Source organism: Pteropus medius, unplaced genomic scaffold (genome assembly GCF_902729225.1).
Source record: "Pteropus medius unplaced genomic scaffold, Ma_sr-lr_union100, whole genome shotgun sequence".
Classification (NCBI taxonomy): domain Eukaryota; kingdom Metazoa; phylum Chordata; class Mammalia; order Chiroptera; family Pteropodidae; genus Pteropus; species Pteropus medius.
Genome location: NW_024356249.1, coordinates 665,790 through 693,682, shown reverse-complemented (window position 1 = coordinate 693,682; position 27,893 = coordinate 665,790). Strand labels below are relative to the sequence as shown.

The window sequence follows — 27,893 nt, the reverse complement described above, 5'->3', positions numbered from 1 at the left end:
CCCGCCCCCCCTCCCCACCCCGCCAGGCCTGGAGTTGCATCCAGAGTAACAGGGGTCCCGATCAAAGGTAGACGTTTTCCTCTCCGTCCCCCTCACCAAGGTCCAGTCCAAGATTCAAGTGTCCCATAAGTGTGTTGCGGCGAAGGACCTCCCAGCCGCGGTGGCTGCTGCTGCTGCGGGATGTGGTCCGGGACAGAGAGGGGGTCGGGGAGCCCAGGGAGGCTCTGGCTGCAGCCCCACTTTCAAACACAGAGGGCCGCTTCTCAGAAAGGTGCTCTGGTCCATCCTCCTTGTCTGAGGACTTGAACGCTTCCACGTAGCGAAGCACTCTCAAGGGATTTTGATCCTGGTGGCTCTCGATTCTGAGGACAGAAGCGGGGAAAGGACTCAGTCGAGCTGGGGAGAGATGGGGGGCCTCGGGGGAAAGCGTGGGGAGCAATGGAGAGACAACAGGAGGAAAGGGGGAGGAAGGGAGCAGAGGCGAAGTGAGAAGGGCATCGCGGATCGAGGGAAGGGAAGGGAAGGGCCGTGGAGAGGAGCGTGAACCGGGGTGGAGGCTGCGAGGCCTCGCGCTCAGGATTTGGAGACTAGTGCGGCTTGTGTGTGGGTACGGTGCTGGGGGAATGTGGGTGAATAAGAAAGAGGAATCAGAGCCAATGAAGAAATAGATACGGCACAAAGATGAGGAGATGCAATTCAGGAAATAAATAAGACAAGAGACGCAGGCGACGAGCTCAGGGTAGAGGATGAAGGAGGTCAGCGTCGAGGCAAGAATATACTAGAAATGAGGGTCAGGTGGGAAGAAGGCTGGAGCAAGGTGGGGGACCATGCCCGCATCCGGCACGAACACACGTATGCAGCCTCTCCGCGTCACTGCCCTGAGGCGCACCCAGCCCGGCCTCAGCTACCGCCATGCTTTTCACCCCGACTCCGCTCCAGCCCCTGCTCCAGACTGGGCGACACAGTCTCACTTTATACAGTCATGACGTCTCCCTTGGTTCCAGTTTGGGATCTCGAAAATGGAAAGGAGGGCGATAAATGCGGAACCGGTCACCCTTGCCCCCATGGCGTCACACGTTTTCAGTTCACGCGTGTACGCTGCCACTCACCGCAGGAACCAGCGGTCCCCCAGCCCGTACTTGCGCCCACAGATCCCAGAGCGAGGCCACAGGAAGCGAGGCATCTTCCTCTCCAGCATCACCGTGGTGGCCACGACCTGGAAGCAGCAGAGAGGCAGAGGAAGAACTCAGAAAGAACGATGGGGTTCAGAGAGCGCTGGAGGCCACCGACAGAGAGGACCCTGAGGCATTGGTGGGACGAGGACACCGGAGGTCAGTGGAGGTGACAGGCATTCACCCACCCCTTGGCCTGTGCTACCTGCTTTACTCATCATTAGTCATAAAAGGAGAGAGAATCCTTTACGAGTGTTATGAATAAAACAGCGACTCCTAAATTACTATTCGGATTCATGGAAAATGAGTCATTCCAGACTAATCTCATTTGCTTTTTCATAGGAAAGCCATAGACCAACTATCTTGATTTAAATAAAATGATTAAATAGAATCTCAGTGACCTGGCAGATGAAGTAGTGCTGTTGGTATTCAGGGAATGTACAGTGAATTAAATGCCCACCCCCTAGGAGGAAAAGAGTGCCTTAATGACGCAGACTTGGCAGGGAAAGTTTTAGTGGCAGGTCACATGTCCTGTACTTCGCCCAGCCTTCATTAATTACTTAGATGAAACACAGAAGAAAAACTTATCGAATAGGCCCGTGACACAAAACTGGGAGGGATATGTCATTTGCAAGGTGACAGAAGCAATAGAAAAAATGACCTCAGCAGACAGGAATGCTGGTCAAAAACCAATAACATAAAACGTAAGGAAACTAAATGCAAGTTTCTCCATTTGTGTTTAAGGCTCAAGTATCTGTATAAGTACAGAAAAGCGGTGAAGGAGCCCAGCTGAGCAAGCTGTGCAGCAAGGGTGGGAGATGTGAGGGTTCCGGTTGGTCGTAAGCTTCATAAGGGCCAACTGCGTCCTTTCTAAAAGACATAGCTCGATTTTAGGTGCAATTTACAGCATAGTGTCCAAAGCGAGGAAAGACACGGCCGCTCTTCGTGACATGCCTGCATCCCTCTAATCGTATCAGGACCGCTCTAGTTTCAAAAGGACCACGATCAGTTAGGTCACAAACAGAACGGTGCCATCGGGATGGATTGGGCCCAGGAAGCTTCACTAATTGAAGGAACGATGAATCTTTCAAAAGTCCACCCCTCACTCTGTATTCTTCCCTGTCTTTTTAGGCACTCCACACCTCGCGACCTTCTGTCTATTTCTTAGCTGGACCAAGCTCCCTCCAAACCCCGATTGCTCTATGCCCTTTCCCTGGATAGCCCTTCTGCTTCTTTATCTTGCGAAGGACGTTTATTATTTCTCCTGGCGCCATCTTTCAGACCCCCACCTTCTCTGGTGACAACGCCCATCTTTCATTTAGACAATCTCTGTCACCACTCTCAGTCCGTCAGAGTGGACTGAACTGCACACAGTTCTGGCTAATTAGTATGTTCTCCCCCAAATTCTACCACCACCGTGGCCACCACCACCATCTAGTCCTTGGCCTTAACCTTCAGTTGAAGGATCCTATGACTCGCACTCGTTGTAATGGGTTTCGCTGGGAGAAAGATGTTCTTTTCAAGGCTACATACTTCATAGCGTTAGGAGGCACGCAGAATACAAAATGAACGGGGGCCTTGGAGTGGCGCTCTGTGGTACACCTGCTCTTTCCTTTGGGAGTTTAGAGCCTCTCTGAGCTATCTCCCCAACATGATGGGAGAGATCCCCTTAGAAGAGTCTGGACGAAAGAGAGTTGAACAGAAGAATGAATGTAACGTGTGAAGTGAAGATCTGGGCTCTGGCCAGATCTGCCTAAAACTGGTTTAATTCCTTCATCTTTTCATTTACGCGGACCAACACATCCTTGTTTGTTTTTCGTTGTTGTTGTTGTTGTTTTGTTTTGTTTTTTAAGTGTATTCGAGTTTGGTTTTCTAGCCCTGTAGCCGAGAGTCCTGACCGATAGAAACTCGAACCTCCGTCCCTCTCCATCATTCTGCATCGGCTACCCCGTGTTTCCATCTTGAACGTCACTCTCAGAAAAGTGTTTCCTAACTTTCCAGTCAGACTCTGCGGTTGCATCCTGTCCTCAGCGTGTTCTACTTCACTACGACACTTTTACTGCAATTGTACAGCTTTCCGGGAAGTCATTTGTTTTATGTCTGTCTTCCCCACCACACCGTGAGCTCCAAACTGTGGGCACAGATGTGCATTGGCGTGTCCATGCTTAATTTGTATCCCCAGCTCTTAGACGTTTCTCACACACGGCAGGCTCTAAATAATCGTTAAATGTAGGAAGAGTCTGGGAGGATAAATAATGGCTGTATTCAAATATTTGACTGGTGCTCGTATGGAAGAGTGTGTCCTGCCGTATACAAGAAGAAAAGATGAGGGCCAAAGAATGGATTACAGAAAGTTAGGTTTGAGCTCATTGTAACATGGACTTTTCCAATTAAAAAAAAAAAGTCTGAAATGTTTTGTAAGCTCTCCTCCCACCCACTGCCCAAATCCACATGATAATAAGGTCCTGATCAGCATTTAAAAAAACACCGAATGACCCTCTGACCAGTAAATGATTATACACTGGGCAGAAAATCAACTAAAAGAGCACTAAACACACTTCCAACTCCAAAGCTGAATTTGCCTATGATAACATAGAGAAAAGATCACAGAGAAACAGGTAGTTATAGAAGGTAACGAAAGATAAGGTCCAAATTAAAAACCAGGATATATGAGAACGAGATGGTTTCTGGTTCCCACTGGACTCAGAAATGACTCCTGGGTCTACTCTTCCCTTGTGATCAACACCTTCCGATCTTGGGTGGTCAACCTACCCCTATCCTCTCATTTTGCCCCGCTTTGGTCCCCTCCACCTATCCTAATGTACCTCTGTTGAGGCGATGGTCCCACTGGGTTTTCCGTGACTCTCCTAAGAGTCGTCCGCCATGACACATCCCGTTTCGATTGTTCTCTCCATCCCCTCCACCTTAGTGAGATGAACACTGGCAAACTCACCTGGGCCCTCCAGAGCTCATCCCGCTCCTGGGCCACCCGCCAGTGAGTGTCGCCCATCATGGCAATGAACAGGTTGAGCATGAGCAGCGTGGCGATGATGGCGAAGGCCGCATAGGTGATGCTGTACATGAAGGGCAGGTCCACGTCATAGTTGGCGGGCCCGTCGATGATGGTGAGGAACAGTTCGAAGGTGCTGAACAGCGCCGTGGGGTAGTCGTAGAATTCCCCCAGCTTCTCTGGGTCCTCCGTCTGGAAGACGATAAAGAACGCTGCTCCGCCAGGAAAAGGGTGACATGAGGAAAGAGAGAGTCGCCACGATGAGGACGGGCCTGGGGGGCAGTCACGCCACCTCCCTCCATTCACGCCACTTCCCTCCATTCACGCACACTCACACGGCCGCAAGGGTGGACGTGCGAAGGCACACGCGTAAGCCACAGTTTACCTGTGGACACCCTGAGATGTCCCATGACAGGGTTCGTCACTCTGGATAATGACAATACTCAACCACCTAGCAAAATATTAGAGGTATACAGTAGTCCCCTGCACCCCGATCAATGAGGGACTTGTTCCAAGACCCCCCGGACGCCTGAACCACCCACAGTCCCGAACCCTACAGATACTAAGTTTTTCCTGTACACACATATCGACAATAAAGTTTAATTTATCAGTTGCGTACAGCAAGAGATTGAAAACAATAACGAATAATAAAATAGACCGATTTAAACAATGTGCTATAATAAAAGTTCCGTGAACGTGGTCTCTCTCCATATCTTATACCATACTCACTTTCCACGTGAAGGAAGCCCCTTTACGGCTTCGCTTTGGAATCTCCGAAACGCCAGCATCACTACTCTTGTGCTTTGGGGCCGTTTCTAAGTGAAATAAGGGTGCCTTGAACACTAGCCCTGCAGTACTGACATGGTCCATCCGATAACCGAGGTGGCTCCTAAGTAAGTGACTAATAGCTGGGGAGAGTCCACGGCGCGAAGACGCCGTCCAGGGGGGCGGCTCACGTCCCAGGAGGGACGCGGAGGGATGATTTCATCACGCTGCTCAGAACCGTGTGCGATTTAAAACTCACAAACTGTTTATTTCTGAAACTTCCGCTTTAATATTTTCAGACCGTGGTTGGCTGTGAGTAACTGAAACCATGGGAAGCAAAGCCGTGGATAAGGGGGCGGGGCACTAGGTTTTATATTTTCAAAAACTAAATATTTAAAAGGCAAGTTGTTATAAGCATGCATGGAATCTTCAGTAATTTTAAAGAACTGAGCACATGAAAAGCTTAAAAGAAAAGCACTTTTGAAGAAAATCTCCGTGGCCGTTAGATCACCATCCATCACTCTGAGATCCCCTGGCTGGATCACCGTGTAGCCGGTGGATGGTCCTGGACCACCTGGAACCTCATTACAGCCCTGGCACCTTTACAAGGCTCTTCTCTGTGTGGGGAGCTGTAATGTAAGCGAGGTGATCCCCAGAGCAGAAATAGGGTCTAGGACGAAACACTGCTTTTTTACTTAAGAAAAAAAGAGATCGTTTAGGAGCTTCTGGGTCTAGTCAGCCTTAGCTCGTTTTGCAGCCGTGTGCATGCAGATGACGGAAAGGGTGTGTGAGGGACCCTCCGACCAGGCGGGCCCCACAATTTCCCCTTTCACAGCTCAGCTCTTGGTGCAATTGTTTGGGTCGACTGTTTGTGGGGACTCCCATTAAACAGGGGACTTTTAGGACAGGAATAGTCCCTTTGTCCCAAGCCTTGGTCTTTCAGAGTTGGCGGGGGCGGGGGGGCGCGTCTCCCAGCATCATCTAAGACGCCCCCTCAACTTGTGGCTGTTGGGTGCAGACGCCAAAGACGAGCTTCGACTTGTGGTCTTTCTCTCTTCCCTCCTCTTTACGCCGTTGCTAGGATTTTTCTTCTCCTCATTCGCCTCCCCTCTCCCTCCCTCCGGCTCTGTCTGCTGCTCCCTTGCTGTCCCCCACTGCGCCCCGGACCTTACGGGGTCCCTGCCCCCTCTTTGCCTCATCTCTCCTCACACGTCTTCTGTCCCCTCTCTCACTCTTCAGACTCTCCGAATGTCGTCTCTTGTGCCACCTTTTTAGAATTCTTTCCTTTTCTCTCAGCTTTGACCACACAGAGGAGAAACAGCACGTTGTGCGCTATCGAACGCTCTACGTTTCTTCTTCTGAAGTGTGAACGCCGAAGAGCTAAGGACTGCGCTGTCTCTGTTTGCCTACAATTTTCTGAGATCCGTAACCGGCCAGTCTTCCTGTTTAATGTCCCTTCTCTGTCCAAATCCCCCCCGCTTTTTTTTAATCTCTCCTTTAAAGATCTTGTAGGGAGGTTAGTCAACATGAATATTATTGGCCCAGAAGTTCAGAACACATGGGTCTACCTTCTAGGCCACCCTGAGTGACCCTGATCTTGTGGATACGAGTGCGCTTTTTGACTCACCTTCCATCAGGGAAATAAAATAAAAAGCGAAAGGGAGCGTACATGAGAACTGAGAGCCAGGGTGAGCGCAATCTTTCTGGAGAATCGGATCCCGTAATTTAGTGGGGGAGGGAACAGTGCGCTTACCTGAGGCAAATCCCAGAATAACCACGGCCATCAGCCAGCAGAAACGCATTAGGTCTCCAAAAATCATCTGTGGGAGACAGAGAAGGGGACGGAGAACGGGGTCACCCTTTTTCCATCTATCTCTTAGCAGGAGGTCCCCAAACTTTCGCCAGATCCACACCGAGCATCTACCCTTTCCACTTCCGCTCCCTCCCCGCTCCGAGTGGGAAGGAAGAGGGAACTTTGAAGCCAGAGGGAACTTTGGGGAAGGAACTGACCTTCTGGATCATGATGCTGAAGGGGCCCAGCATCTGGAAGCCTCGGGCGAAGTACATGACACTGCACCAGCCCAGCACCAGCGCGAGGGACATGGGCACCACCTCCCCGCTGGTGTCGGTGAGCCGCATCGCCATGGTCACCAGCACCAGGGAGGCGTAGGTGATGCTGGGGGGAGAGTGGGAAGCAGTCCCGGTCACCTCCAGCAAGCCTGTGACTTGGGTGGTACCCACACACTCAGGCCTAGTCTTTACAACTAAAACGCACATACAGTCATACATCTAAAACGCACATATAGTCATGCAGCCAAGCCTCCTGGAGACAGGAAGCCCTGGAGGTGAGGGTCACCTGAGGTCTAGGCCCCAGAGAGATCTGGAATAATTCAGGCTCGGAGGAAGGGACACTCACATGATGACATGAAACGGTCCCCCGAGGACGGTCTGTCCAAAATAGCGAGAGGCACCAACCCTGAAGATGTCCGGGATCTGGGAAGAGGCCAGTAAAACAGAAAACTCATGGAGACTGCAGCTCAGCCGGGGGACTCAGTAGATGGCCTCGCCCGGACCCCACCTGCACTCACCTCCAGGAGCAGCATGATCACAGCTCCGATGACGGTCACCAGCTCCCCTACCAGCCGGATTTTGTCCTGCTCCATCACGTAGGCCTCCTGGGGTTCAGAATAAGAAGTGCTTTCTGACGGCCTGAGCACCAAATCCTTTTGGGCAAGGGGGCCAAAGCAAGTGAGGTCTACCCAAGGTGAGGAAAAGCTCCCCGTGGCACTGTCCCCACCCCTCCATTGTACATGTTGTGTGGCTACCTCTGCGGCCCGGACATTTGTCTGTGTACCCAAGGCTTAGTATACGCTGCTTACGGTCTTAACTTGAGCCATCACCTAGCAAGTCACCTTTTATACAATATGTCATGAGCAGTAATTTGTGACGTATGTACTGAGGGGCTGAGAGCTCATTTTAGAGCACCAAGTTAAGAAGGTCACAGCGACAGGAAGAGGTATCGGTAGCTTCGAATGGCTTCAGCTATGTGGAAAGTCCAGCTTTCCTGACTTCTCTGTGTTTCCCAGCAGGCAGAATAGACTTTAAACATAAAGGTTCCGGTATGTACTCAGATAGAACCTACCAGCTTTGGCAAAACCTCGAATCAATCATTAAACCTCCTTGAGCTTGAGGTTTCTCATCTGTCAAAAGGAAAGTCTGATGTTTATCTCCCAGGACCAATTGTGAAGATCAAAATAGATGAAGTATTTGGATGTTCTTCATAAACCCTAAAGCATTATAGATAGATGCGTTGCGATTTTATTATGAGTTGGCAACAGGGAAAAGGGCAGACGAGGTGTTAGAGACACCGAACGGGCTTCAGTTCTGAGAAAGGGCCCACCTCACGCCGAGCAGTCGGTGTGGAAGGCACGGTTCTCAGGTCAAGATGGAGAGACCCTCCTCCTTCTGCGCCTGCTACTTCGCAGTGAAAGGCTCACCGCGTTACATGGATGTGCGGATCGAATCCCACAGTTACGGTTCTTAACGTTTTTGACATTATGAGCCCATTGGAGAATTTCGTAAAAACTACGGACGCTCTTTTCCAGAAAACTGTGTTCATATATAAGTAACTCCCACATGAAATTGTACAAATAATTTCCACGCATTCAAGTACCCTTTAGGCTTTTGGCAACTCCGCTCTCCAAGATCACACCTCTGTAAAGCACACCCAAGATAGGAGCTGAGAGTCCCAGGGCCAGTGGGAAAGTTGATGATCTAAACTGGGGGGGTGATGGGATCCCTCGTTAGGTATAGGGAGTGCTGATCATCTTTACTCTTCTATAAACCGGACCCGCAAAGCATCCTCTGTGGGCTACTCCATCTGTGCATTTGCTGGTCCGGTGAGTGACACAGCTTTTGAAACAGAAAAAGATGCTGCAAGGCAGGAGGTGCCCTGTGGTATGAAGGAGGTGCCCACCTAGGGCCCCACGGCTGTGCAGGACGCACTGCTGGCTCAGAAGGAGCCAAGGGTACGGCCTTAGAGAGCAGGGCCGGACCGACCTGTGGACGGTGGAAGTGTTTGAGGTACATCACACGGGGCCGGGGAAGACCCACCGCAGGGTTGGCGTCTGTGTGCCTGGTGAACAATCTGACCTAACGACCTGCCGCTAAACTTCAGTGACTCTTTCGTTGTTTAAAGGATTGACGTTCTGCAGAGTTCTCCGATATTCAGCTCTGTTGAGAAACTGGTACATTTTATTTCATCATAGAACGGGAAATTTCCCTTTTTGCCTTGCTTTCACGGAAGCTCAGAGCTCTTTTTTTATCCCCAGCTCTAGCCACTACTTGGATCCACCTCTCCCGACATTCAGTTCGCGGGCCTCGTTCCGTTTCTTTATCTAAACGTCCCTGTGGCATCTGTCCAGCTGTAAAACACGCCGACTGTTTTTGAGAATCGGGTCGTAAGTAGTAGGACGCCTGCCCCCACCTTTCCTCGGCTCGCCTGAGAAGCAAAGGAGCTGGCCGGGAGGGCCACAGGATCGGGGTGCCCCTACGGGACGGCGGTTCCCTCGGGAGATGAAAAGGTAAAACCGCGACCAGTGGAGGATGCTGGGGACAGTTTCGGTCACCGCAACCGCCTTCCGGGGCCTCCCCTCATCAGCAGCCCTGTGCTTGACCAACGGATGCTCTTACAAGTAGGAGCCCCCCACATAAGGTCGCCAGTGAGTGACAGGTGTCCAGAGACCCCAAGCTTTTGCGTCGGCTCCACCTGCGTTCTGACTGCCCTAAGGTAGCTTCTTCCGCCACTTCGTCCCCAAAGGTCCTCTCCCTTAAGCCAGGCAGCAGAGCGCCACTGTCTCCTCCCTCCACCAACTTCCTTTGGCTCATCCTCGCTTAATCCTCCCGACTCATCTAAAGGGAACGGACGCTGACCAGACGCTGACCAGTGGGTCCGCGGGGCCACTCTGCTGTGGCTCTCGCCTGGCACGCTGCCACTGTCTGGGCGCTCCGGGTCTCACCAGTCATGTTAGAGGTCGCCGAGAGCATCTTTATCTACAACATACAACATGGTGGGTGCTCCATTCATAAGAAAGGAGAGAAGGAAGGAAAGGAGAGAGGGGCAGGCGGGAACATGCTGAGCACGACCTGCGAGGCGCACGCAGAAGGGGCCAAAGGGGAATCAGGAAGTGGGACTGGGGAAAAGGGTGACAGCTAATTAAGCTTTCCTGGGATTTTCCGATTCCTAGCTCAAAACCACCTGAGCAGGCCTGGCTAATAACGCCCTGAGAAAACATTCCACCCCACCCTGTGAAAAACAATTGTCTTCTAGCAATGACTGACTGCAAGTTTTCACATCATCACACGGCTTGGAATGTCAGGAGTTGTCGACAGCCAAACCCCCCGCAGAGGCTGACTTCAGGGAGCGTGGCCCCCGGAGACTGCTCCGGCTTATCAGCCGGCCGAGCCCACTGCCTGGAAGGAAACGCCCCGGAGGGGTGAGCAGAGCAGAACCCTGCAGCCCATGTGAAAGGGTGAGGAGCACAGGCAGCGCGGGAGGAAGCTGGGCACACCAGGAAAAGCCGTCGAACCCTCGTCCTAGAGCTGCTCTTCCTGCCCAAGGTCCCAGGCTCACCGAGGAAAGAACCCCCCTGGCCGCGAATGAAGACCAACTCTGACCCTCTGGACCGCGCGGGGGTTTCTAACCAGGCTGCACCCCAGAAACAACGAGGAAGTCTTTGTCAGAACATCCATGCCCAGGGAAACCCTGGGGACCCTCATTTGTTTGGAGCAGGGACCTCACATCTTTCTTTAGATGTAGGTGTTTCTGCTATGCACCCCAAGTTGGGAACCACTGGGCCAAAAAGAGAGGAAGACCTCCTGGTTCCCTAAGAGGAGCCCGTAGGAGGCACCATAAGGGTTTGTTTCTCGTTCTAGTCTGCACTTTCTCAGGAAGATGAACCCCCCAAACTGCCGCTCCCCACAGAGGCATCCTCGCCATGTCAACGACTTACCCTGTACACGCAGGTCACCCCATGAAAACAGCACCTGCTGCCAGCTCTGGAGAACAGACGGCAGCTCTGGTAGCTGGGGTGGGAGGCATTTCCGTGTCTGACGCCCCTGCACCCCGGTGTCCCTCATCTCTCACCGAGAGATTAGACGTGGCCGGATAGCGGCGAGAGTGGCAGGCCGTGGCTCAGGGCAAAGCCTGGAGACACATTTCTTATGCAATGGGTCCCCTCAGAAAGAGGACTGGAACCCAGCACATCGCTCTGGAGGGAGAAGAGGTCTGGCTTCACGTTGAAGGGAAAGGCTCGTCCCCTACCAGCCGAGTGCCTTTGCCAAAGGACTTAATCTCTCATGACTTAAACTCGCCAACTTCAAAAAGGTGATAATAATTTAATATACTTCTTGAGATATCTATAAGGATCGAGTGACATGAAAGTGCGTTGTCATCCGGAGTGTGGTCTACAGAATCACACAGGCGTCTCCTGGAAGCTAGTCGGAAATGCAGGTCTCAGCTCCCCCCACTCTGCGCCCCCCGCCCCCCAAGCCTTGCTGCCAGAGTCGCCTTTCACAAGCTCTCGGGAGCTCTGGGGAACGCTGTGACGTACACAGCGTGAGCACCCAGGAGATGTTATTTTTGCCTGCCGGGGACCCCTGAGCAAAGCAGAGCTGGAGCTCAATTGGGTTTTCAAATAGCTCTGGTGCTCTGGGCCATTGAGAGCTTACGAGAAATAATGATGTGCAGACCCATCAATCCCACTGACCGTGTCAGGTAGAGGCTGATTTAGAATGAGTGGGAACCTATCCGTCCTTCCTGCCATCGTCCTTTCCCTTGCTCTCTGCGTCCAGTTCCTCGCACCCGTAGTGATGATTTTACCTGCAATGAGCCCCGAAGCCAAGTCCTCTGCAGCTCTCTTCATACCCCTGGGCCAATCCACCACTGTCTCTTGCTGGCTGACCTGTAATCGCCTCTTAGCTGGTCTCCCTACATCCTCCCAGGCCCTCTCAAATCTCTTCTCTACCCTGTAAACAGAGACATTTTTCTAAAATAAAGTCTTGCCAAGGCCTCCCTTGTTTAAAATCCTTCAGAGTTTCCCATTACCTTTGGGATGAAGAGTCAAATTCTCGACATGGCCTGCAAGGCCCTGGATGACCTGGGCAGGACCCCCCTGGCCAACCTCATCTGGAGGCTTCACCCCGGCCCCCTGGGCTCTCGCCTGTCTCCCTTCAGCTCCCAGATGTTGGTGAGGGTCTTCCCACCTCTGATGGGCCTTCTTCCCGCCCAGACCCACTTTTCGACTTTAACTCTTACCCAGATGCCAGCTCAGTTATCTTTCTCAGGGAAGCCTTCCCTGGCCTTCCAGAGCGCCCAGGCCCGTTACAAGCTATCTTACTGCCCTGTTCTTTTTCTTATCATAGAAAAAAATCATGCGAAATGTAAAAATCACGGGTTGTAATAAAATCTTTTCATTGAATTCACGTAAACCGGTCTGTAAACTCTCCCAGGGCAGAGATCGCATGATTCGGTTCGGGCCACGTTGAATTTCTAACACCTAGAATAATATTTAGGCTCTAGGGGGCTCTTGATGATTGTTTGTTTAACAAATAAATGAGTGAAATGCTTTTGGGAAAAGCGAAGGGGAGAAATGGAGGACATCTTAGAGACAAAGAAGGAGTCTGATGGCAAGAGACAGGCACTCTCTGCAGTTCGGCACCTCAGGAATCCACATGATCAGAGTGATCAGCTGATGACTGGGGTCATCATGAAGCCAGGGGTCGTAAGCCGGGGCTGAGTCGGCCTCTAAGACGGAAGTTAGTCGTTCTCAGCCCCGACCGAATATCAAGATCGCTCCAAGAGTTTCTTGAAAATACCAACGCCAGGGCCTCGGCTTCAGATATTCTGATTTATTAGGTGTGACATAGCTTAGACTTAGGATTTTTACTAACTTCCCGTGTTTCAGTCTTGGTTAAAAACCACTGATCTAGCAGGAGGCAGGATCTGCCCAAAGTAAACAGCTATTTGGTCTCAGAGTGAGGACTAATACTCAGGCCACCTGGCTCCCAGATTTTGAACTTTCTATTCACCTGAGAACTAGTACAACAGTGGATGTTTTTTGGCCTAAACCAAACAGACGTTGCATGGAGATAGGAAATTAACTCTGGTTAATTAATGGAGTTCTTGGGAAACTCTGAGAAAGCCTACCTTCCATGGTTGCACAGTGAAGCGTCTTAGAGTGAGGACGCCCACGAAGAGATCTCCAAAGCCGGGTAGAGATAAACTAACTCTCTCCTCGCATCTGTCTGCTTTCGTGTAGTCTGTGCCACCTCATACCAATAGATGAGCTTTCTCTTTCATTCCAGCTGCTGCTCTGGACCACACTCTTCCAGTCCCGTGAGGTCCACAGAGTCCAGATTGATTAACATAACTGGACAGTAAAGTATTCATTTATCCAAGAAAAAGCTCCATGGGCTGACTCATATGTCAAGACACTGCACTGGAGCATTTTCATTTTTCGAAGACTTTCAAGTATTAAAAGAGCAGAAAAAAGGGAATTTCCTATTCCTTAACAAATCTGGTGCCTCGCGAAAGCAGAACCTTTCAAAGCGTGGTGATCGGTGTGGGAGCCCCCGATATAATCCAAACTGACCTGCGACTGAGTAAGAGGGTCACGAACAGCTCATAAACTCAGGACCAAGCCTCAAGGGGCAACACCGAAAAAGAGCGACATTACATTACATTGCTCTGCTACCCAAGCACCTTACGGCCACATTCTTAACCTTCTTCGTCTCCTTCCCCGAGCGTAAAAAGAATATTTGAAAGTCAAGAGTCTTCTTTTGGGGCCCAAGTGGCTTTTACCTAAGTGGAAGGCAAAGGGTAAAAATCCTAAAGGAAAGGGGCGGTAATGGGAGGATGGGTAGGCTGGAATCAGCTATAATTATGTTTCACCCAGTCCTGAGGCAAGGGGAGGGATTTTAAAATATAATTCAGACTATCTGGGTCAAAGGAACATGTCTGCACATAACTAGTCCTGCCCCACAGAGAAAGAGACACACAGGGCGGAGATTCAGAGGCGATCCACCACTCAGCATCACCCAACTCTTAGGCCAGAACCATCTACATTCTAGATCCAGAAAACCCGCAAGTCGGTTTGAGACAAAGGCAGGCTGGGAAAGAACGCGTCTGAGGGCCAGGGGTGGTGAAAAAGCCCAGCCACCCCCAACGCATTGACGCTTATACCTTTTCCCGTTTCTAGTCACTCGGCCATCTCCTAGATACCTGTGTTTTTCCTTGTGTGGTCTCCACATCAGGGGCAACCTTCGAGCCCAGTCTGAGACGCATGGGACGCAGCCTCCCCTGACCGCCCTGTGACCACCTCTGCCAAGGCAGCGAATCCTGCTCCGTGAGAGACGGCGGCTCTGGGTACACGAGCACCTGTCTATACACTGAGAGGCGGTCACAGAAGCAGGACAGATGGAGCGTCTCGACCTGCTTTGGGGTTGAGTGAGGCACTTTGCCCTGTTCTCCCTCGGTGACCACCATCTTTGGTCTAACTTTGCTCCTTGACTAGGCAGGCAGTCCACCTTCTCTTTCTGCCCTACTCCAGGCCGAGCTCTGCCCGCGGCTGGCCCACCCTGCACAGAGTAGAAATGTCCAGTTATCTATCTCTTCCTTGCCGGGCAAAATTCTTCTTCGTCCGTCTTTCACTTTCTGCCCATAGGCCTGAACACCCTTTTGGCTATTTTCAGGTCACCAGGACAAAAAAAAAGGCCTTTGAACAATACACCAACCCACTGTACCTATGCTTGGTGAACGTACATGCTCAGAAGTACTCATTAGAGTCTACTCATTCTGTTTCACGCAAAAAAGGGGCTGCTCCTTCAGCAGGCTCTCACGCTTCCTCCCCACGTCCACTAAGCCTTCCTCGCCGCCCAGGTCTCTGAAGGACACTACAGGATGGCAAGACCTCAGAGATTATTTGCTCAGCTGCTGTGCAATGCGGGCATCCTTCTGCGGCACCTCTGACAGGGGGTCGGACAGCTGACACGTTGCCAATGTGCTCGTAGTGACCGTACAAAGAGGGAAGGCAAGCCAGAAGGGCCATGTCCCTAACAGAAGGAAGTTACCTCGGGGCACAACTTCCCTTCCTTTAGAACAACAGGGTCTCCACGAACGTTCACATTCCGAAAGGCGGGTCTTCTCTCGACACGGAGAGGAATTTTACAAGTGCTCAGCGTAACAGTGAGCATTCACTCCAAGTCGACATGAGAAGCTGTGGCTTCCTGGACAAGTACACGTTTTTCCTCATTAGGCCTCCTCTCTGGCCCTCTGGTCCCACGTCTGATTTCTGCCTGGGTGGTCAGGCCTTGCAGCTGTTGGAGCCCAGTGAGCGGTGTCTTTCCCAGGTGGGGTTACTCCGGTCTCCGGCACCATGTCTACATTCCCTCCCATCCCTTCCCAGGAATCACCTGCAGCAGCTTCTGTTCCAGGAGGGTGATGTCTCGGGAGTCGGTGCGATTGCCACTGCGGAACTTGAGGGGGCGGTAGACGCAGCACATGGTGAAGCAGCTCATGTAGAGCACATACAAGGCGCCCAGGACGCAGAAGTACGGCCGCCCATACTTTCTCCACTTGAAGCTCACCAGCTGCTTCACCGGGGTCTGCTCCAGGATCTGACGAGCCTGCCAAGGAGGGAGAAAGTGGCCCGGGGTGACCAACGTGGTGAGGAGTGCCGGGTTTCCCGCTGGGTCCCAGGTGGGCAGGGGCAGGGCGGCAATCGGCACCAGCATCATTCATTCAGGGAGTCAGTCTTTTTTTTTTTTTTAACAGACGATTTTTAACTAGTAATTTCTGCAATACGCTAGGCCTCGGGCTACCGCTGCAGATAAACCGTTACGGAAGTGAACACAAGACATGAGAGCACCGGCGAGGCTCTGAAGGAAGGAAGGGCGGTGAGTAGATAGGTGAGCGAAGGCAGAGCTAGAGAGAAGGCAAAAGAAGCCGTGTGCAGAAGTGGGTGGGTGGGACAGGAGAGATCCTGCTGGGAGTGGCGGGCGGTTAGAATGGGTGACGGTGATAACGGCCAGATCATCCCACGTCAGGAATGCTAATAAGGTAGGGAGTCCACATTTTTTTTTTCTGAGTGCAATGGGAAGCAATTGGAGGGTCAAGCAAAGAAGTAGTCAGATTCGCTCTAGAAGTCTCCTGGGCTGGGGAAGAGTGATAAAAGACCTGGGCAGGGCAGTGGGATGTGGCAATACCCCAAGCCAGGTGGGCTGGTGCTCTGGGGGAAGGCGAGAGATACAAATGAGAGAGAGCGAGCCGTGGTCGGCACGAGGCATCTGAGAAAGTGGGAAAAGGCAAATTCAAAGCACAGCCACAGGGATTAACCGCCAGCAGAGAGAGTATCTTGTCCATTGGACCTAGAGGGGCGGAGAGAGACAGCAACAGTTTCCAGATACGCCTGGCTGGACAGGACAGGACGGCGAAGCAGCTCCAGCCGCAAGGCAGGGGTCTGGGTCTTCTGACGGACGTGAGGGAGCAGGCAGTGCGGGGTACAGAGGGAGCTGGAAAGAAATTTGGAGGGACCGGAAAACCAGCGGACCAAGAATGAAACCTGTACGAGGACGCTGAGAGCCAGCCGAAATCGGAGACCAAAGGTCTGTCTGGAGCTCTGCTTCCTAAGAAATCCTGCTCGCCCCTTATCTGTTTCTGGGAATAGTGTCTGAGGAAGTTTATACAAACTGGTCACTCGACTTTTCCTCTATTCATTAGCAGTAATAGTCATCTGAGTTTTATGGCTCTAGAAGGTTCCCGGGAAATTGCCGAGCGGCAGATAAGCAACAGAAACTCTATCTTGCCACTATCTTGGCGGGTCCTGAAGCATTTTCTGTCCTCTGCCAGTCTTCGACAGACTTTCCTCTCCCTCAGATGGCTCAGTTCAGTCCTGTCTGAATGATGTCGTGGTTTTCCCGCTCTGGAAAGCTCTTTTTAATCCTCTTCCTGGTGGTTCTAGCTCCCCCTGGAAGACCCAGCTCAAGCACTTCTGTGACATCTCTGGTCCGTCTGAGCCACGTTAACCTGCCCTCAATTCTGCTGCCGCTGTGCATTGCACGAACCAACCTCGGCGATAGTAAACCTTGTACTCTATTGCAGTTACTGGGGAAAGAGACTGGTAATTGAGGAAGCTGCCTGACGGAAACTGTCTTATTTATTTCTGTATTCAGTTCCTCATGTAGCATCTGGGATGCAGGTGTTCCATGTGCGGAAGGAAGGAAGGAAGGAAGGAAGGAAGGAAGGAAGGAAGGAAGGAAGGAAGAGGAAGGAAGGAAGGAAGGGAGGGAAGGAAGCAACTTCTATTTGAAGAGTTCTCCATCGGAAATGTGAATGTGACAAAGGAAAGGGGCAGGGACGAAGCCAGGCAGTGGGACAGTGCAAAGAGGTGTCGACTGGACTTTGCTCCCGAAGGTCCCGGCACGCTCATCTCCACCTACAACAAGGCAGGAAAGTGTCTGGAGCTGAGGAGCTCCGCAAACAGGCTCTTCACTGGCACGCGACAGTCCCAGATACTCCCGGCACCCGTACCTCCCGCTTCTTGGAGGAGACCACGAGCTCTAGGAAGGACACCTTCTCTCCCCAAGAGTCGATCTCCGTGAGGTCATAGAGGGTGGAGGTCAGCGGCCCGCAGGTCCACTGGATGTGCTTCCGTTTCTGCATCAGGTGCTGGAACATCTTCGAGAACAAGCGGTGAGAAGGAAGGTCAGCGTGCGACAAGCCAGGCCGGGGGCACACCACTACTGACCGCTCCTGGGGACCGCCCGACAGTCAGGAGTTGCCAAGCCCTTGAGGACGTGAACCCCCTTGTTACGTTTTGGTTCTTTTCTCCCCGCAAACCCTATAAAGACCTGAGAGAGGAGGACAGGCAGAGAGGGGCATTCTGGGTCCCTGCGGCTGCTCTAAGGGAGGAGCGTGAGGTCCTCAGGAGTCAGGGATCCCGAGGCCGAGGGTTCTCGTGCAGAATCGGAGGGAGTGGGGAAATGACCACCACCCTTCTGGGGAGCTTGGGAGGCATTATGAGGGCACCACGGGGCTGGGGCGCGTCGCTCACCACAGCATTGCCCTCCACTCCGGCCAACTTGAAGGGGGTGAGGCCCTGGCGATTGGGCACAAGGTCCAGCGACTGCGGGTGGTCCCCACGTCTGTCATAGGACAGCAGCAGGTTGTACATCTGGCAGGCAAAGGTTCTGTTGGGCTGGAAGACCAGGACGTGCAACACTGTGTTTCCTGGGGGAGGACATGGGTGTCACGTGGCCACTGGACCCGGTCCCAGGTGTTCCCGCGCCCACTGCAGGGTAGGCCTGATGGTTGCCCCGGCCCCCCACCTCCCACCCCAGCGCCCCTCCCCCAGCACTCACCCAGGGAGTCCTGGGCCCGGATGTCAGCTCCGTGCTCGATGAGCAGCCGCACGATCTCCTCGCTGCCCACGCAGGCGGCAAAGGACAGAGGGTGCTCCCCTGGGGATGCAGAGGGCTCCGTGGCCTGAGTGCGGCCGGGATGGGCAGCCTCCCCAGGTGCCGGCCTGCTCCTCCCCACGGCTCAGCTCTGGGCTTGGGGACACTTGTCAGCAGAACCAGAGGCAGGGACGGTGCGGAGGGCGGCAGGGAAGTGGGCTCTGGCCTCAAGCCCTCTGAGGGCCGACCCCCCAACCCCGCCAGCTTCCCCGGGCCTGGAGCCCTCCTCAGCCCTCCCTGCCTTCGCGCTCGCCCCTGCCCAGCTCCCCTGCCTCCCGGCCCTGGCCCTGGCTCTCACCGAAGTAGATGTGATTGTGGGGGCTGAGGTGGAAAGCTGTGCCTGTAGCTCTCGCAGAGACGCTGGCCCCGTGGGAGAGCAGGGCGCGCACCAAGTTCACGTTCTGGTTCAGGATGGCCACGTGCAGTGCAGTCTGACCTGGTTCGGGGACGGTTCTCAGTCGTGGGGTCTGCCCTCTCTTTCAGAGACATACCATCCCCCTGGTTTGCAGTAGATCCCTGCCTATCCTTGAACAGATTTCTGCCCTTGGCTCAGCGGAGTGGCCTGGGGTCGAGGCCGAGGGTCCCTCAGGCTGTCTATTTCACCGTCCCCGCCTCTGGACGATTGGGGGTGAGCTGTAATTATAATCACTCCAGTGCTGCTGTGAAAGAAATAGCATCCTGCCCTTCAAGGGACTTGAAAAGAGTTGAAAGGAAACAATAACTCACTCAAAGTAGCCAAGGACACTCAAAGCCAAGACCAGGAGGACCTTTGTGTTCCTCCAGACTCAGAGGCCCCATTTCAGAGATGACATCAGATCCCCCCGACCTCTTTCCACCTTGAAAAGCTATGCAGGCTCCTCACCTACAAATGGCTCACACGTGGTGGGCTCCTTGACCAGCTCGGGGGCGGCCTCCATCAGCACCATGGCTGCTTCGAGATTGTCATAGAGGGCCGCCACGTGCAGCGCCGTCTCCCCCAGGGCTCCTGGAGCGGAGAGAGGCAGGGGTGTCAAACACTTCCCAGGGCCCCTCTGGGAAGAGGCCCCTTCGCAGAAATCCTCGGAGTCCTGGGCGGAGGGAGCCGTCTCCGGCACATTCAACTCTGAGCCCACCTCTTTGTTGAAAGTCGGAGGTTTGTCCCAGCAGGATTTTTTTCAGGAGACACAAGTCATTCCCCTTGGCTGCCCAAAGCAGTGGAGACTCTCGGATCCTGGAAGAAGATGAATGTGGGTCAGGCAGAGACGAATCGCAGAGAGGCCAAGACCAGAGTGGTTCCATCACGCTAGCTCTCCCAGTGTGGGGGTGTCGGGGCTCAGCTGGGCGGGGGACTCAGCAGAGAGCTGAAGTGCCCCAGGGGGAGGGCCTGTGCTGGGGAATGGGTGGTCCCGGCTGCCCGGAGAGGAGGCCTTCGGGCCTGGCTGACTCAACCTAAGCTTACTCAATGATTCGGGCACTGGGGAGCCAGAGCAGGTGGGGGGGATGGAATGTCTGCTCCTGCTGACACCTTGGCCTGCTCAATCGGCTCTTTCGCCAAGTGGCGGGATCAGAAGTGGGCTCGACGGGCAGCTGGGCCAGGTGTTAGAGCCTGATGCCTGTGAGTTGCTGCTCTGATTACCCCTCCAGGCTGCTTAGATACACATCCTGCCGGGAGGCAGGGAGAGTTGAGTGGGGTATGGAAGATCCATCTCTTCCCTCTGCGTTTTGCCCTCAGACTCAAGGCTAAACACCCGGGTGATAACGGAGGAGGAGCAGCCTGGGGCTTCTCTGAGATAAGCAACCAGGAGCTGCGAGCCCTGTGGAGAAGCCTGTCCCAGGCCCCTCTGTGGGTCAATCTTCACTTTTCCCCCCGCCTGGATGAACCAAACACAGGATGAAGCTGAAGCTGGTCCTGCTGGGCAAGTATTTGCTGGCTGTGAAGGTGACCACAGGGTCTGGCAGGTCAAAGGTCATGAGGGAGATGATAGGCCGACAAACAAACCGACAAATGACCGTAATGTCCCCCAGCCCCAAATTCCTCTCTTCCCATGTTCCTATGAGCCACTGGAAAAGTGTTTTATTTAAAGAAGCAGCTTTTATCTCAAGGTGGAGCTCCAGTCTGCCCTCTAGGGCAGAGCTCGCAGGAGGGTCCAGCCCCCGCCCCATCTCGCCTAGACCCTCCTTCCAAGTGCACCCCGCTCGGGGCTGCTAGGGCTAGGCTTCCGGGGTTCATCCCTGTGCTGAGCACCCTGCCCACAGCCTATAGCCCTGGGCCTCTGCAGAAGGGTCTGGAACCCAGCTCTGTCTCAGAAACGGCCCTAATCCCCCTCTACAGCAGGGACAGAGGTGGGGAGGCCAAAGGTTCCAGCACAGGGCCTGGGGTGGGGGTCGATGAGCAAGCAGAGGGCCTTTCTGGAATGAGGGCTCGAACTTGCACCCACAGCCCGCTGCACAATTTGCAGGGCCCAGGGCAAAATGAAAATGCAGAACCCCTTGTTTAAAACTTATTAAGAATTTCAAGACAATGACGGCAGTGCATTTAACAGAGTGCGGGGCTCTCCTGAAGTGTGGGGCCGGGTGCAGTAGGGGCCACCTGCCAGTGACAGCAGCCCTTCGGAACCAGGGTCTGCTGCCTGCCTTGCTTCCCCGATGGGAGGCAGGCCCCAGTGCTCTGAGGCAGAGGCCGGCCTTAGGATAGGTCCCTCCCCTGGGTGCGCTTCCAGGGTGTGGACCTCAGAGCCGGCTGCCCATGAAATGACCTGCCCCCAGGTGGACCGGCCCCACCCGAGCTGAGTGTCCCAGGAGCAGACACAGGCTTATTCAACCCCCGTATCCTCAGTTCCCAGCACACCGCTGCTCACAGCAGACTCACTCAGAGGCAGAGGACGGAGCTAAGGACTCTGCGGTGTCACCTGGGGTTCCCTCCGCAGCTGGTCAGCTGCAGGCGGAACACAGAACAGAGCTCCCCTGCCCCTTCCCACACAATCAACTGCCATTCATTTTAAAGGTAATCCCTCCCCCTTTCTTTGACCAAGTCTAAAACCCACAGGGTCCCATCTCTCCCCCACCGGCCTGCATCTGGGCTTAGCAGCCCCATACACCCCAGCTTCTTCCATCTGGTCCCCCTGGTCCCCACCCCACTCTTCCACCAGGCAGGCAGGTGGGCGTCCTGCCTATGAATCTAACAGCATCCACATTCGAGGTCCCCCTGTGTGGCCCGATGCCACCCCCACACAGCTGGGCTTTCGTGAGCGTAAGGGGTGGGTTGAGGGCGAAGGGCACGTCTAAGCGCCTGGCGCTGAATCCTGGCGATGGACCCGAGCGGGAGGAGGGTCTGTGGGGCGGCGACGGGTCGGACACGCACGATGGGGCAGCCTACCTCTTCTGCTGCAGCATGTGGGCCTCGTCCAGACGCTGCTCCCAGTCTTTGTCTCCAAACAGCCAGGAGGTCAGAAGTTTCTGGAGCTGGGCCCAGAGCCCTTTCGCCTTGGGCGAAGGAGCCCTCATGTCGTCCCCTTCCAGGCACTAGCAGGTTATGGGGACGTGAAAGCAGCAGGTCCAGGACTCAGCAGCTACTGAGGAAGAGGCGGGTTCGTTTGGGGTTGGGAGTAGGAGCCGGTGTCCCTGTCCTGTGGCTGGTGTGCTCGGCGTGGAATGAGCAGCTGCAGGGTGTGTGTGTGCACACGTGCACTGAGGGGACTGGAGGCCCTAACAGGAGAGAGCAGATTTACCTGGAGGGGGTGGAGCTCTTTCCAGAGCCAACCTCTGGGGCTCAGAGCCTGCCCTAGAGCCAGGAGGGAGCAGGGGAGGGGACTTTGTTCCTGGCAGTGGGCTGGGGCTGAGACCTCAAGAGGCGGGGGGTGGAGCAGAGCAATCTGGAAAGAGACCTGAAAGGTGGTCCCACAAGCAAGGCAAGGGCGGGGGCGGGGGCGGGGGGCAGGTCAGTGGGATGCAGGAGAGCAGGAAGCGAAGTCCTCCAGCTGGGCAGTCAGGCACAGGCCGGCTGGAGTCCCGGCTCAGACCTTACAGACCAGTGAGGAGAGCTCTCTGTGCCTCGGTATGCTCATCTGTGAAACGGGGCCTCTGCTCGCATGGAAGCGTCTGTGAGCGTGGCCCTAAGCACTCGGCCACCGTTGGTTTCCCTCCCTGAGATGGGCTCAGAAGTCCCTGGGGCTGCTTCTCAGAGATGCTGTCATCTCTCTCACAGGAGGGTTCCAGGCCACCCCTCCTCCATGAGAAGCCCACCAGTGCCTCGCTGGAGCCCCTGGTCAGAGGAGACTCCCCGCCACAGGGCCCCGTATTCCTGCAGAGTCTGAAGAGCAGGAAAGGAGGGGATGCCCGGGTCCCACACTTGGGTACCTCTCCAGGAATGAGAGAGCGGGAGGGAGGAGCAAAGCCAGGACAGCATCGTGCTATTTTATGGTATGTTATTTCTCCTCCCGATTGTTTTCAAAGAGGTGCGTAGGTAGTCATTCAATAGCCCGAAGAAGTACGTGACGATAGGGCTGGATTCTCATTATTTCCTCAGTAAGAAGATGGAGCCCAGACAGGGAGAAGACCCATGGCTAGTGGCAAAACTGGAAGTGGCTTTAAAGTTGAAACCTTATCTCCCAATCACGTGCCAGACATTGCCGCCTCTTGGGAATCTGTGGCCTGGGTGAAGTAGGTGGGGCGTCCCCATTGGGGGTCTCCAGGAGCAGGGCAAGGCCCCTTCCTCCACTGTAAGAAAGAGCGTTTTCTCCTTGAGGTGGAAGGATAGACAAAATAACTTTTTCAGAAGGACAAGGACTGAAAGGAAAGTAAATCAGGCAAGGAAGAGTAAGTGGAGGCCGGAGACAAGAAGGGAGCTGCTCTCTCGCCCTGGGAGAGGGAGGCGCCGGCTGGGGTGGGGAAGGGGGTCACCTTGCGGGACATTTTTCTGCTTTGCTGGGGGTTGAGGTGGTAATAGCCTCTTGAGCCTTGGGACTTCCAGTCTAAGGAGATGGAGGAGCGATAAGGTTGAGGTGGGGGTTGTAGATGAACCGATAAGCAGAGGCAGGCTCAGGAAAGGAGCTCCCAGCCCATAAAGCTAATCCTGGAGGGCGCTGGAGGAGGGGCTGGCCCGGTCAGAGCCGCACGAAGCAGGTGAGCAGGGGCTCTCGCCAAGGGCAGCTCCCTGGGTCCTGGAGGAGGAAAGGGGGAGCAGCGTCTTCACCCCCTCACTCGCGCTTCTCTGCTTGCACCGTCCTCTCCAGTGGGAGAGGCAGGTACGAACGGCCTGAGGGGGGACCACGTTGTCCCACCCGTCGCAGGGGCAGACTGGAGATGTAGAAACTGCTCATCTTTTAGGAGTTCTTCACTCTGGCTTTCGTCCCCACCACCCCTTCCCCTCTGTTGCACCCCTTGTCCCCACCTGGCTGGTCGCTCCCCCCGACATTCTTCTCCGTGCTCCCTCAGCCTTCCGCAGGCAGGGACGCCCACGACCTCTCTCCCCAGGATGCTGCCTCAGCATCCAGCGTGACTCGGCTATGCCTCCCCGGTGCCCAGGAGACTGTCAGGCCCCAGAGCCCCTGGCGCCAAGGCGGCCAGACCTCTCGCTCGGACGTGATGACGAGGAGGCACACGTGACACCTGGACTCCAGTTTTCGGGAGATGTGCTCCCACCCCGCGTGCCCACAGCCACCTAGGGACAGGTTCTTGCGAACATTAAGAGTGATCACCACTGGATGGAGAAATTATTAGCCCTTTTTTGTTTTTCATACTTTTAAAATACCTTTGTAATAAGAAAAGACACTTGAAGGGCTTCCCGGCTTCCTCCAAGGAGACATCGTCTTTTGGGGCACGGGCAGCGGGGCAGGCGGGCGCAGAGGACGGTGGCCAGCACCTCCCGGTTCGTTCCACTCCGCCCTGCCCCCTAGGACACCCCTGCCCCCAGCCGTCCTCGCTCGCACTCACAGGGGTGGAGATGGCTTCTCTCTCTGCCAGGAACCAGAAGGCTCCTCCCTCAAAATAACCAGGAGGAGATTAGTGATTTTTTTCCACCCAAGCATCGTTCCCTGGATCTGCAGGCCAATGAGTCCAAGGTAGGGGTGAGTGGGGTCATCTGCTTACTTGAGTCTTTCCTCCCCCACCATCAAGTGATCTCCTGCACCGTATGAGGTAGCAGTGGCTGTCTGTGAGAGAGCCTCCAGGCGAGCATGTGGGTGCTGTCTGTGCAGAGGAAATTCCACGTGCGCTTCCATTTCTGCACCCCCCTTTCCAGGAGGGGCACGTGCTTCTGCACGCGACCTGGCCCCTGCACGCGGTGGTCCGTTCAGGTGTGGAATGCATGGATGCCGGGAGCGTCGTGAGCTGCTGTGACAGTTCAAGTGTGTCTAAAATCTCCTCACATCCGTCCCAGCGCCCCTTCTGTATTTTATGGCCTGTGTCTCTTTCTGGCTTTCGGGGGACAGGCCTGTCCCCCCAACCTCACCCCACCGCACCCTTAACCATCATCTCTGCTCCAAGAAGCAGATGACAGTCAGCCACAGCCGCTTACTGCCGACAGGTGCGCCCGCCGGGTTCGTGGGTAGGGTGGGCATTGGGCCAGCGAGGCAGGTTTCTTGAGATGTTATGTGGGCTCCTCGCCTCTCTGCCGCTTCTCTGAAGGTTCCACCTCCTCCCACCAAGCAGGTAGTTTAGCGGATGAGCCTCTAGCAACGTCTTCTCTGTATCTAAGAGCATGAGAGGACATAAAATAAGAGGCTGTTCCCACCTCTCAGTACAACAGCGCGAGGGCCAAGGCCGAGGACAGTCTAGGGGAGGACGAGGAAGGAGGGGACGGGTTCTGCGTGGGCCCAGGGCACCCTGCCCTCTGTCTCCATCTCTTTCTCACACACACACACACGCACACACACGCACGCACACACATGGCATGGACCTTTTTCCCACCCTCCACCTACACCTCTTCCCCGCCCTCATGTTCAATGAGCCTGAGTGTCACGCACAGGCCAGGACCCGCTGGGCCTCACTCCCACATCTGGCCTGGGCCTTACCCCGTGCAAGCCGCTGGCCCTTGAGAAAGGCTGCACGGGAGGGTGGGAAGATGCGACGTTTAGAACCAACGAGCTCATCAACGGTCCCGCTCTGCCCTTATTGTCCGTGTGATCTCGAGCGGGTGAGTCATTTCCTTGGCGGACCTCAGTTTCCTCATCTATATAATGGGTGTAATAACACTACTGCTTTGAGACCTGGTTGCTACGTGGATCTAAGGACGTAATAAATGCGAAAGTACTCCACCAACTCCCAAGTCATCTGGGTTGCTTCCCACAGGACGGCCCGCTATGGTCCCCCTAGAAGGCTCTGTTGTCCCCTGCTGGCTACTCTCTACTCTCTTTTCCAGCAATGGAATTCTCTAGTGAGCCGGAATGAGGGTCAGGCCCACGGCTATGACTTCACAGAGCTCATGACATCAGAGGCGCTATGGAAGGGAAGAGGAGAAAGCAGTGCTGGGCAGGAGTAAGGGCCGGGACGGCGGGGGCCGGGACGGTGGGGGGCGGGGGTGGCCGCGGGGAGCCTGCTGGGCGGCAGGGCGTGGGGAAGGCCGCAGGCGGTGGATGGGCAGGCCCATGACCTCCCTGGGCTCCCAGCTCTATAGGGCAGCATTCCTGGCAGCCGTCCTACTGCTGCTGTGGGCGAAGGGGGTGAAGCCTCAGAAGGGGAGCCCAGGCCCCGACGAGAGGAGCTGGAAAGCGAAAACACTCTCTGCAGGTAGGTCAAGAAGGGAGATGATGTCTGGAGACCGGAGCCCAGATCTGTTTGGAGTCGGTCCCAGATTACTGATCGGGCCAGAGCGAAATCTGAGATCGGTTCAGGTTGAGAGCGCGCGCCCCGTTACCGTCGTGTGAGGCTGTCATGTGAAAGGGTCTTGGGCAGGTCTAGTCACGCGCATACCACGGGCCAGCGGAAACGGCACGCGGGCACACGTATGAGACGGGCGCACTCGTCTGCGATGAGAGCCTTTGGCTTCGTCCTCCTCCGAGGTGGTCCCTCGCTCTCCAAAGGGTGCGACTCTTTGGAGGAGGCCGACTGAGATGGAAACGGGGTGCGCATGCTCAAGTCGGAGCTGTGCTTGCACATGGATCAGAACTCCAGATGGAGCGTCAGCTCTCCGGTCAAGGACAAGGACACGGGCCATCGGGCTACAGCCCTAACTGTCCCTAGTCTCCCGCTTGGTCCCCTTTGCGGTGCAGGCCGGGGTCGGCGTTTCAGCACCTTCCCCTCTCCCGTTGCAGACCAGGAGCAAGAGCAGTTCGAAGAGCATTTTGCAGTCTCCTCAGTGGGTGAGATGTGGGAGGTGGTGGACATGGCCCAGCAAGAGGACAAGACATCGGAGAACGCAGCTCTCCGCGACCACCTCGCTGACCTAGCCTTCTGCTTCAATCTGGCCAGCATCGTGGTTTTTTTATGAGGGACATTGAGGCGGAGGTGGTGGCCTGGCTCCTGGACGAGGGCCTGGATATCTACCTCCACTTCGTGATCGCTTACTGACCCTCCCTTCCCTGGGCTCCAGGTCTGTACTCTCAAGGGAGACGTACACACGGCGTCCTGCCCCTTGCCAGTGCCCCTTTACCTCAGGAGGCAGCAGCAGAGGACCCCGGCGCTGGTTTTCAGCGGCCCATCGGCACTGCCCCCTGCCTCCCCATGCTCTGAGCGCCATCTCCCCAGGCCGGAGCCCAGGGACCCCAGCCCTTCTCCCTCCCATGCCCCTCCTGGCTTTGTTCAGTAAAGCAGATTAGGGGGAGGAGGCAGCTACAAGAAAAATAATAGCAATAAAATACCGAGACTTAGCCAAAGCCCTCTTATCTCGAACCGGTCTATTTAAGGGCTCGGCCCGGGCGTCGACCTTCAGACCCGCCAGTTCACCAGTCATTACTTCTCTCCTTCCCTCGTGCCTCGGGAACGCTGCTCACAATTTCCTCTTCCTGTCTCTCTGACTTTTCGGCATAGAACATAGCAGGAAAGAGCCATTAAGAGACGGGCAGAAGCCAAGTGCCAGATTTTATTTTTGGAGGAGAGAGGAGACGCTGTCCTGACTCCATGGACGGGCAGGGAGACAGTGACACCGTCTGCACCAAGGGCCCTTTGGTGGCCGGGTCACCAGAGTTGGCAGTGGCGGGAGGGGTTCATGAGGGTGCCGTGTGGACAGCGGAAATGTCTGGCGAAGGCTGGGGTGCTGCTGAGGGGCCCGTGGACGCGCAGGACGGGAGGGCTGTGAGTACCCCGAGACTCCTGGGTGCCGGGCTCCCTACACATTACCTGGGAGGAAGAGGCCCACACGGGAAAGGGGGAGAGAGGGGTGGAGACGGGTCCGTAGGCAAGACCCGGAGACCGGGTGGTGACCAGGGACAGCAGACAAAGACAAGGGCAGGGGCAGAAGTGTTTGCCATTGGCAGGTCGGTTGATCAGGCAGTGGGCATCTGGGGAGCGGGGGGTGGTCT

The 27,893-nt window shown here is 54.9% G+C and overlaps 3 protein-coding genes across 18 annotated transcripts in view; 1 reads left to right on the top strand and 2 right to left on the bottom strand.

Moving 5' to 3' along the window:
• Window positions 1-8: 8 nt before the first annotated feature.
• Window positions 9-25,905, bottom strand: TRPV5 (transient receptor potential cation channel subfamily V member 5). Of its 13 annotated transcripts, XM_039860527.1 has the most exons (20): window positions 25,449-25,905; window positions 24,526-25,127; window positions 23,828-24,417; window positions 23,338-23,597; window positions 23,038-23,154; window positions 21,815-22,143; window positions 19,572-19,669; window positions 19,322-19,444; window positions 18,758-18,895; window positions 18,364-18,462; window positions 18,057-18,232; window positions 17,534-17,680; window positions 15,418-15,630; window positions 7,536-7,622; window positions 7,364-7,440; window positions 6,958-7,123; window positions 6,701-6,767; window positions 4,126-4,394; window positions 1,110-1,216; window positions 9-362 (listed from the first exon to the last, which is right to left on the bottom strand). In XM_039860527.1, the coding sequence occupies exons 6-20, from the start codon at window positions 21,940-21,942 to the stop codon at window positions 62-64; spliced, it is 2,196 nt and encodes a 731-aa protein (XP_039716461.1). In that variant the 5' UTR covers window positions 21,943-22,143; window positions 23,038-23,154; window positions 23,338-23,597; window positions 23,828-24,417; window positions 24,526-25,127; window positions 25,449-25,905; the 3' UTR covers window positions 9-61. The 13 variants fall into 13 exon arrangements, with proteins under 13 accessions (XP_039716461.1, XP_039716462.1, XP_039716455.1 ...); XM_039860528.1 differs by lacking the exon at window positions 23,038-23,154; XM_039860521.1 differs by having other exon boundaries at window positions 21,815-23,597; window positions 23,828-24,097; window positions 24,188-24,417.
• A 48-nt stretch (window positions 25,906-25,953) lies between these two features.
• On the top strand, window positions 25,954-27,225 carry LLCFC1 (LLLL and CFNLAS motif containing 1). Its single transcript, XM_039860548.1, is given in 2 exon segments — window positions 25,954-26,163; window positions 26,688-27,225. Coding segments are annotated over 2 exon segments (399 nt in total). The 5' UTR covers window positions 25,954-26,009; the 3' UTR covers window positions 26,933-27,225.
• Window positions 27,226-27,422: 197 nt separating this feature from the next.
• KEL (Kell metallo-endopeptidase (Kell blood group)) overlaps window positions 27,423-27,893 on the bottom strand; it is an 18,065-nt gene continuing 17,594 nt past the window's right edge. For all 4 annotated transcript variants that reach the window (XM_039860535.1, XM_039860536.1, XM_039860533.1 and 1 more), the window contains one exon: window positions 27,423-27,711. In XM_039860535.1, the coding sequence (XP_039716469.1) occupies window positions 27,550-27,711 (162 nt within the window). In that variant the 3' untranslated portion in view covers window positions 27,423-27,549. The remainder of the gene's footprint in view (window positions 27,712-27,893) is intronic.

Coding starts and splice junctions, on each gene's coding strand:
- TRPV5 (XM_039860520.1), bottom strand. CDS start 21,942: ATGAGGGCTCCTTCGCCCAAGGCGAAAGGGCTCTGGGCCCAGCTCCAG. Junction 18,896..19,321: donor CACGTGTGAGCCATTTGTAG/GTGAGGAGCCTG, acceptor TCCCCGAACCAG/GTCAGACTGCACTGCACGTG. Junction 7,441..7,535: donor TGATCATGCTGCTCCTGGAG/GTGAGTGCAGGT, acceptor GCCTCTTCCCAG/ATCCCGGACATCTTCAGGGT.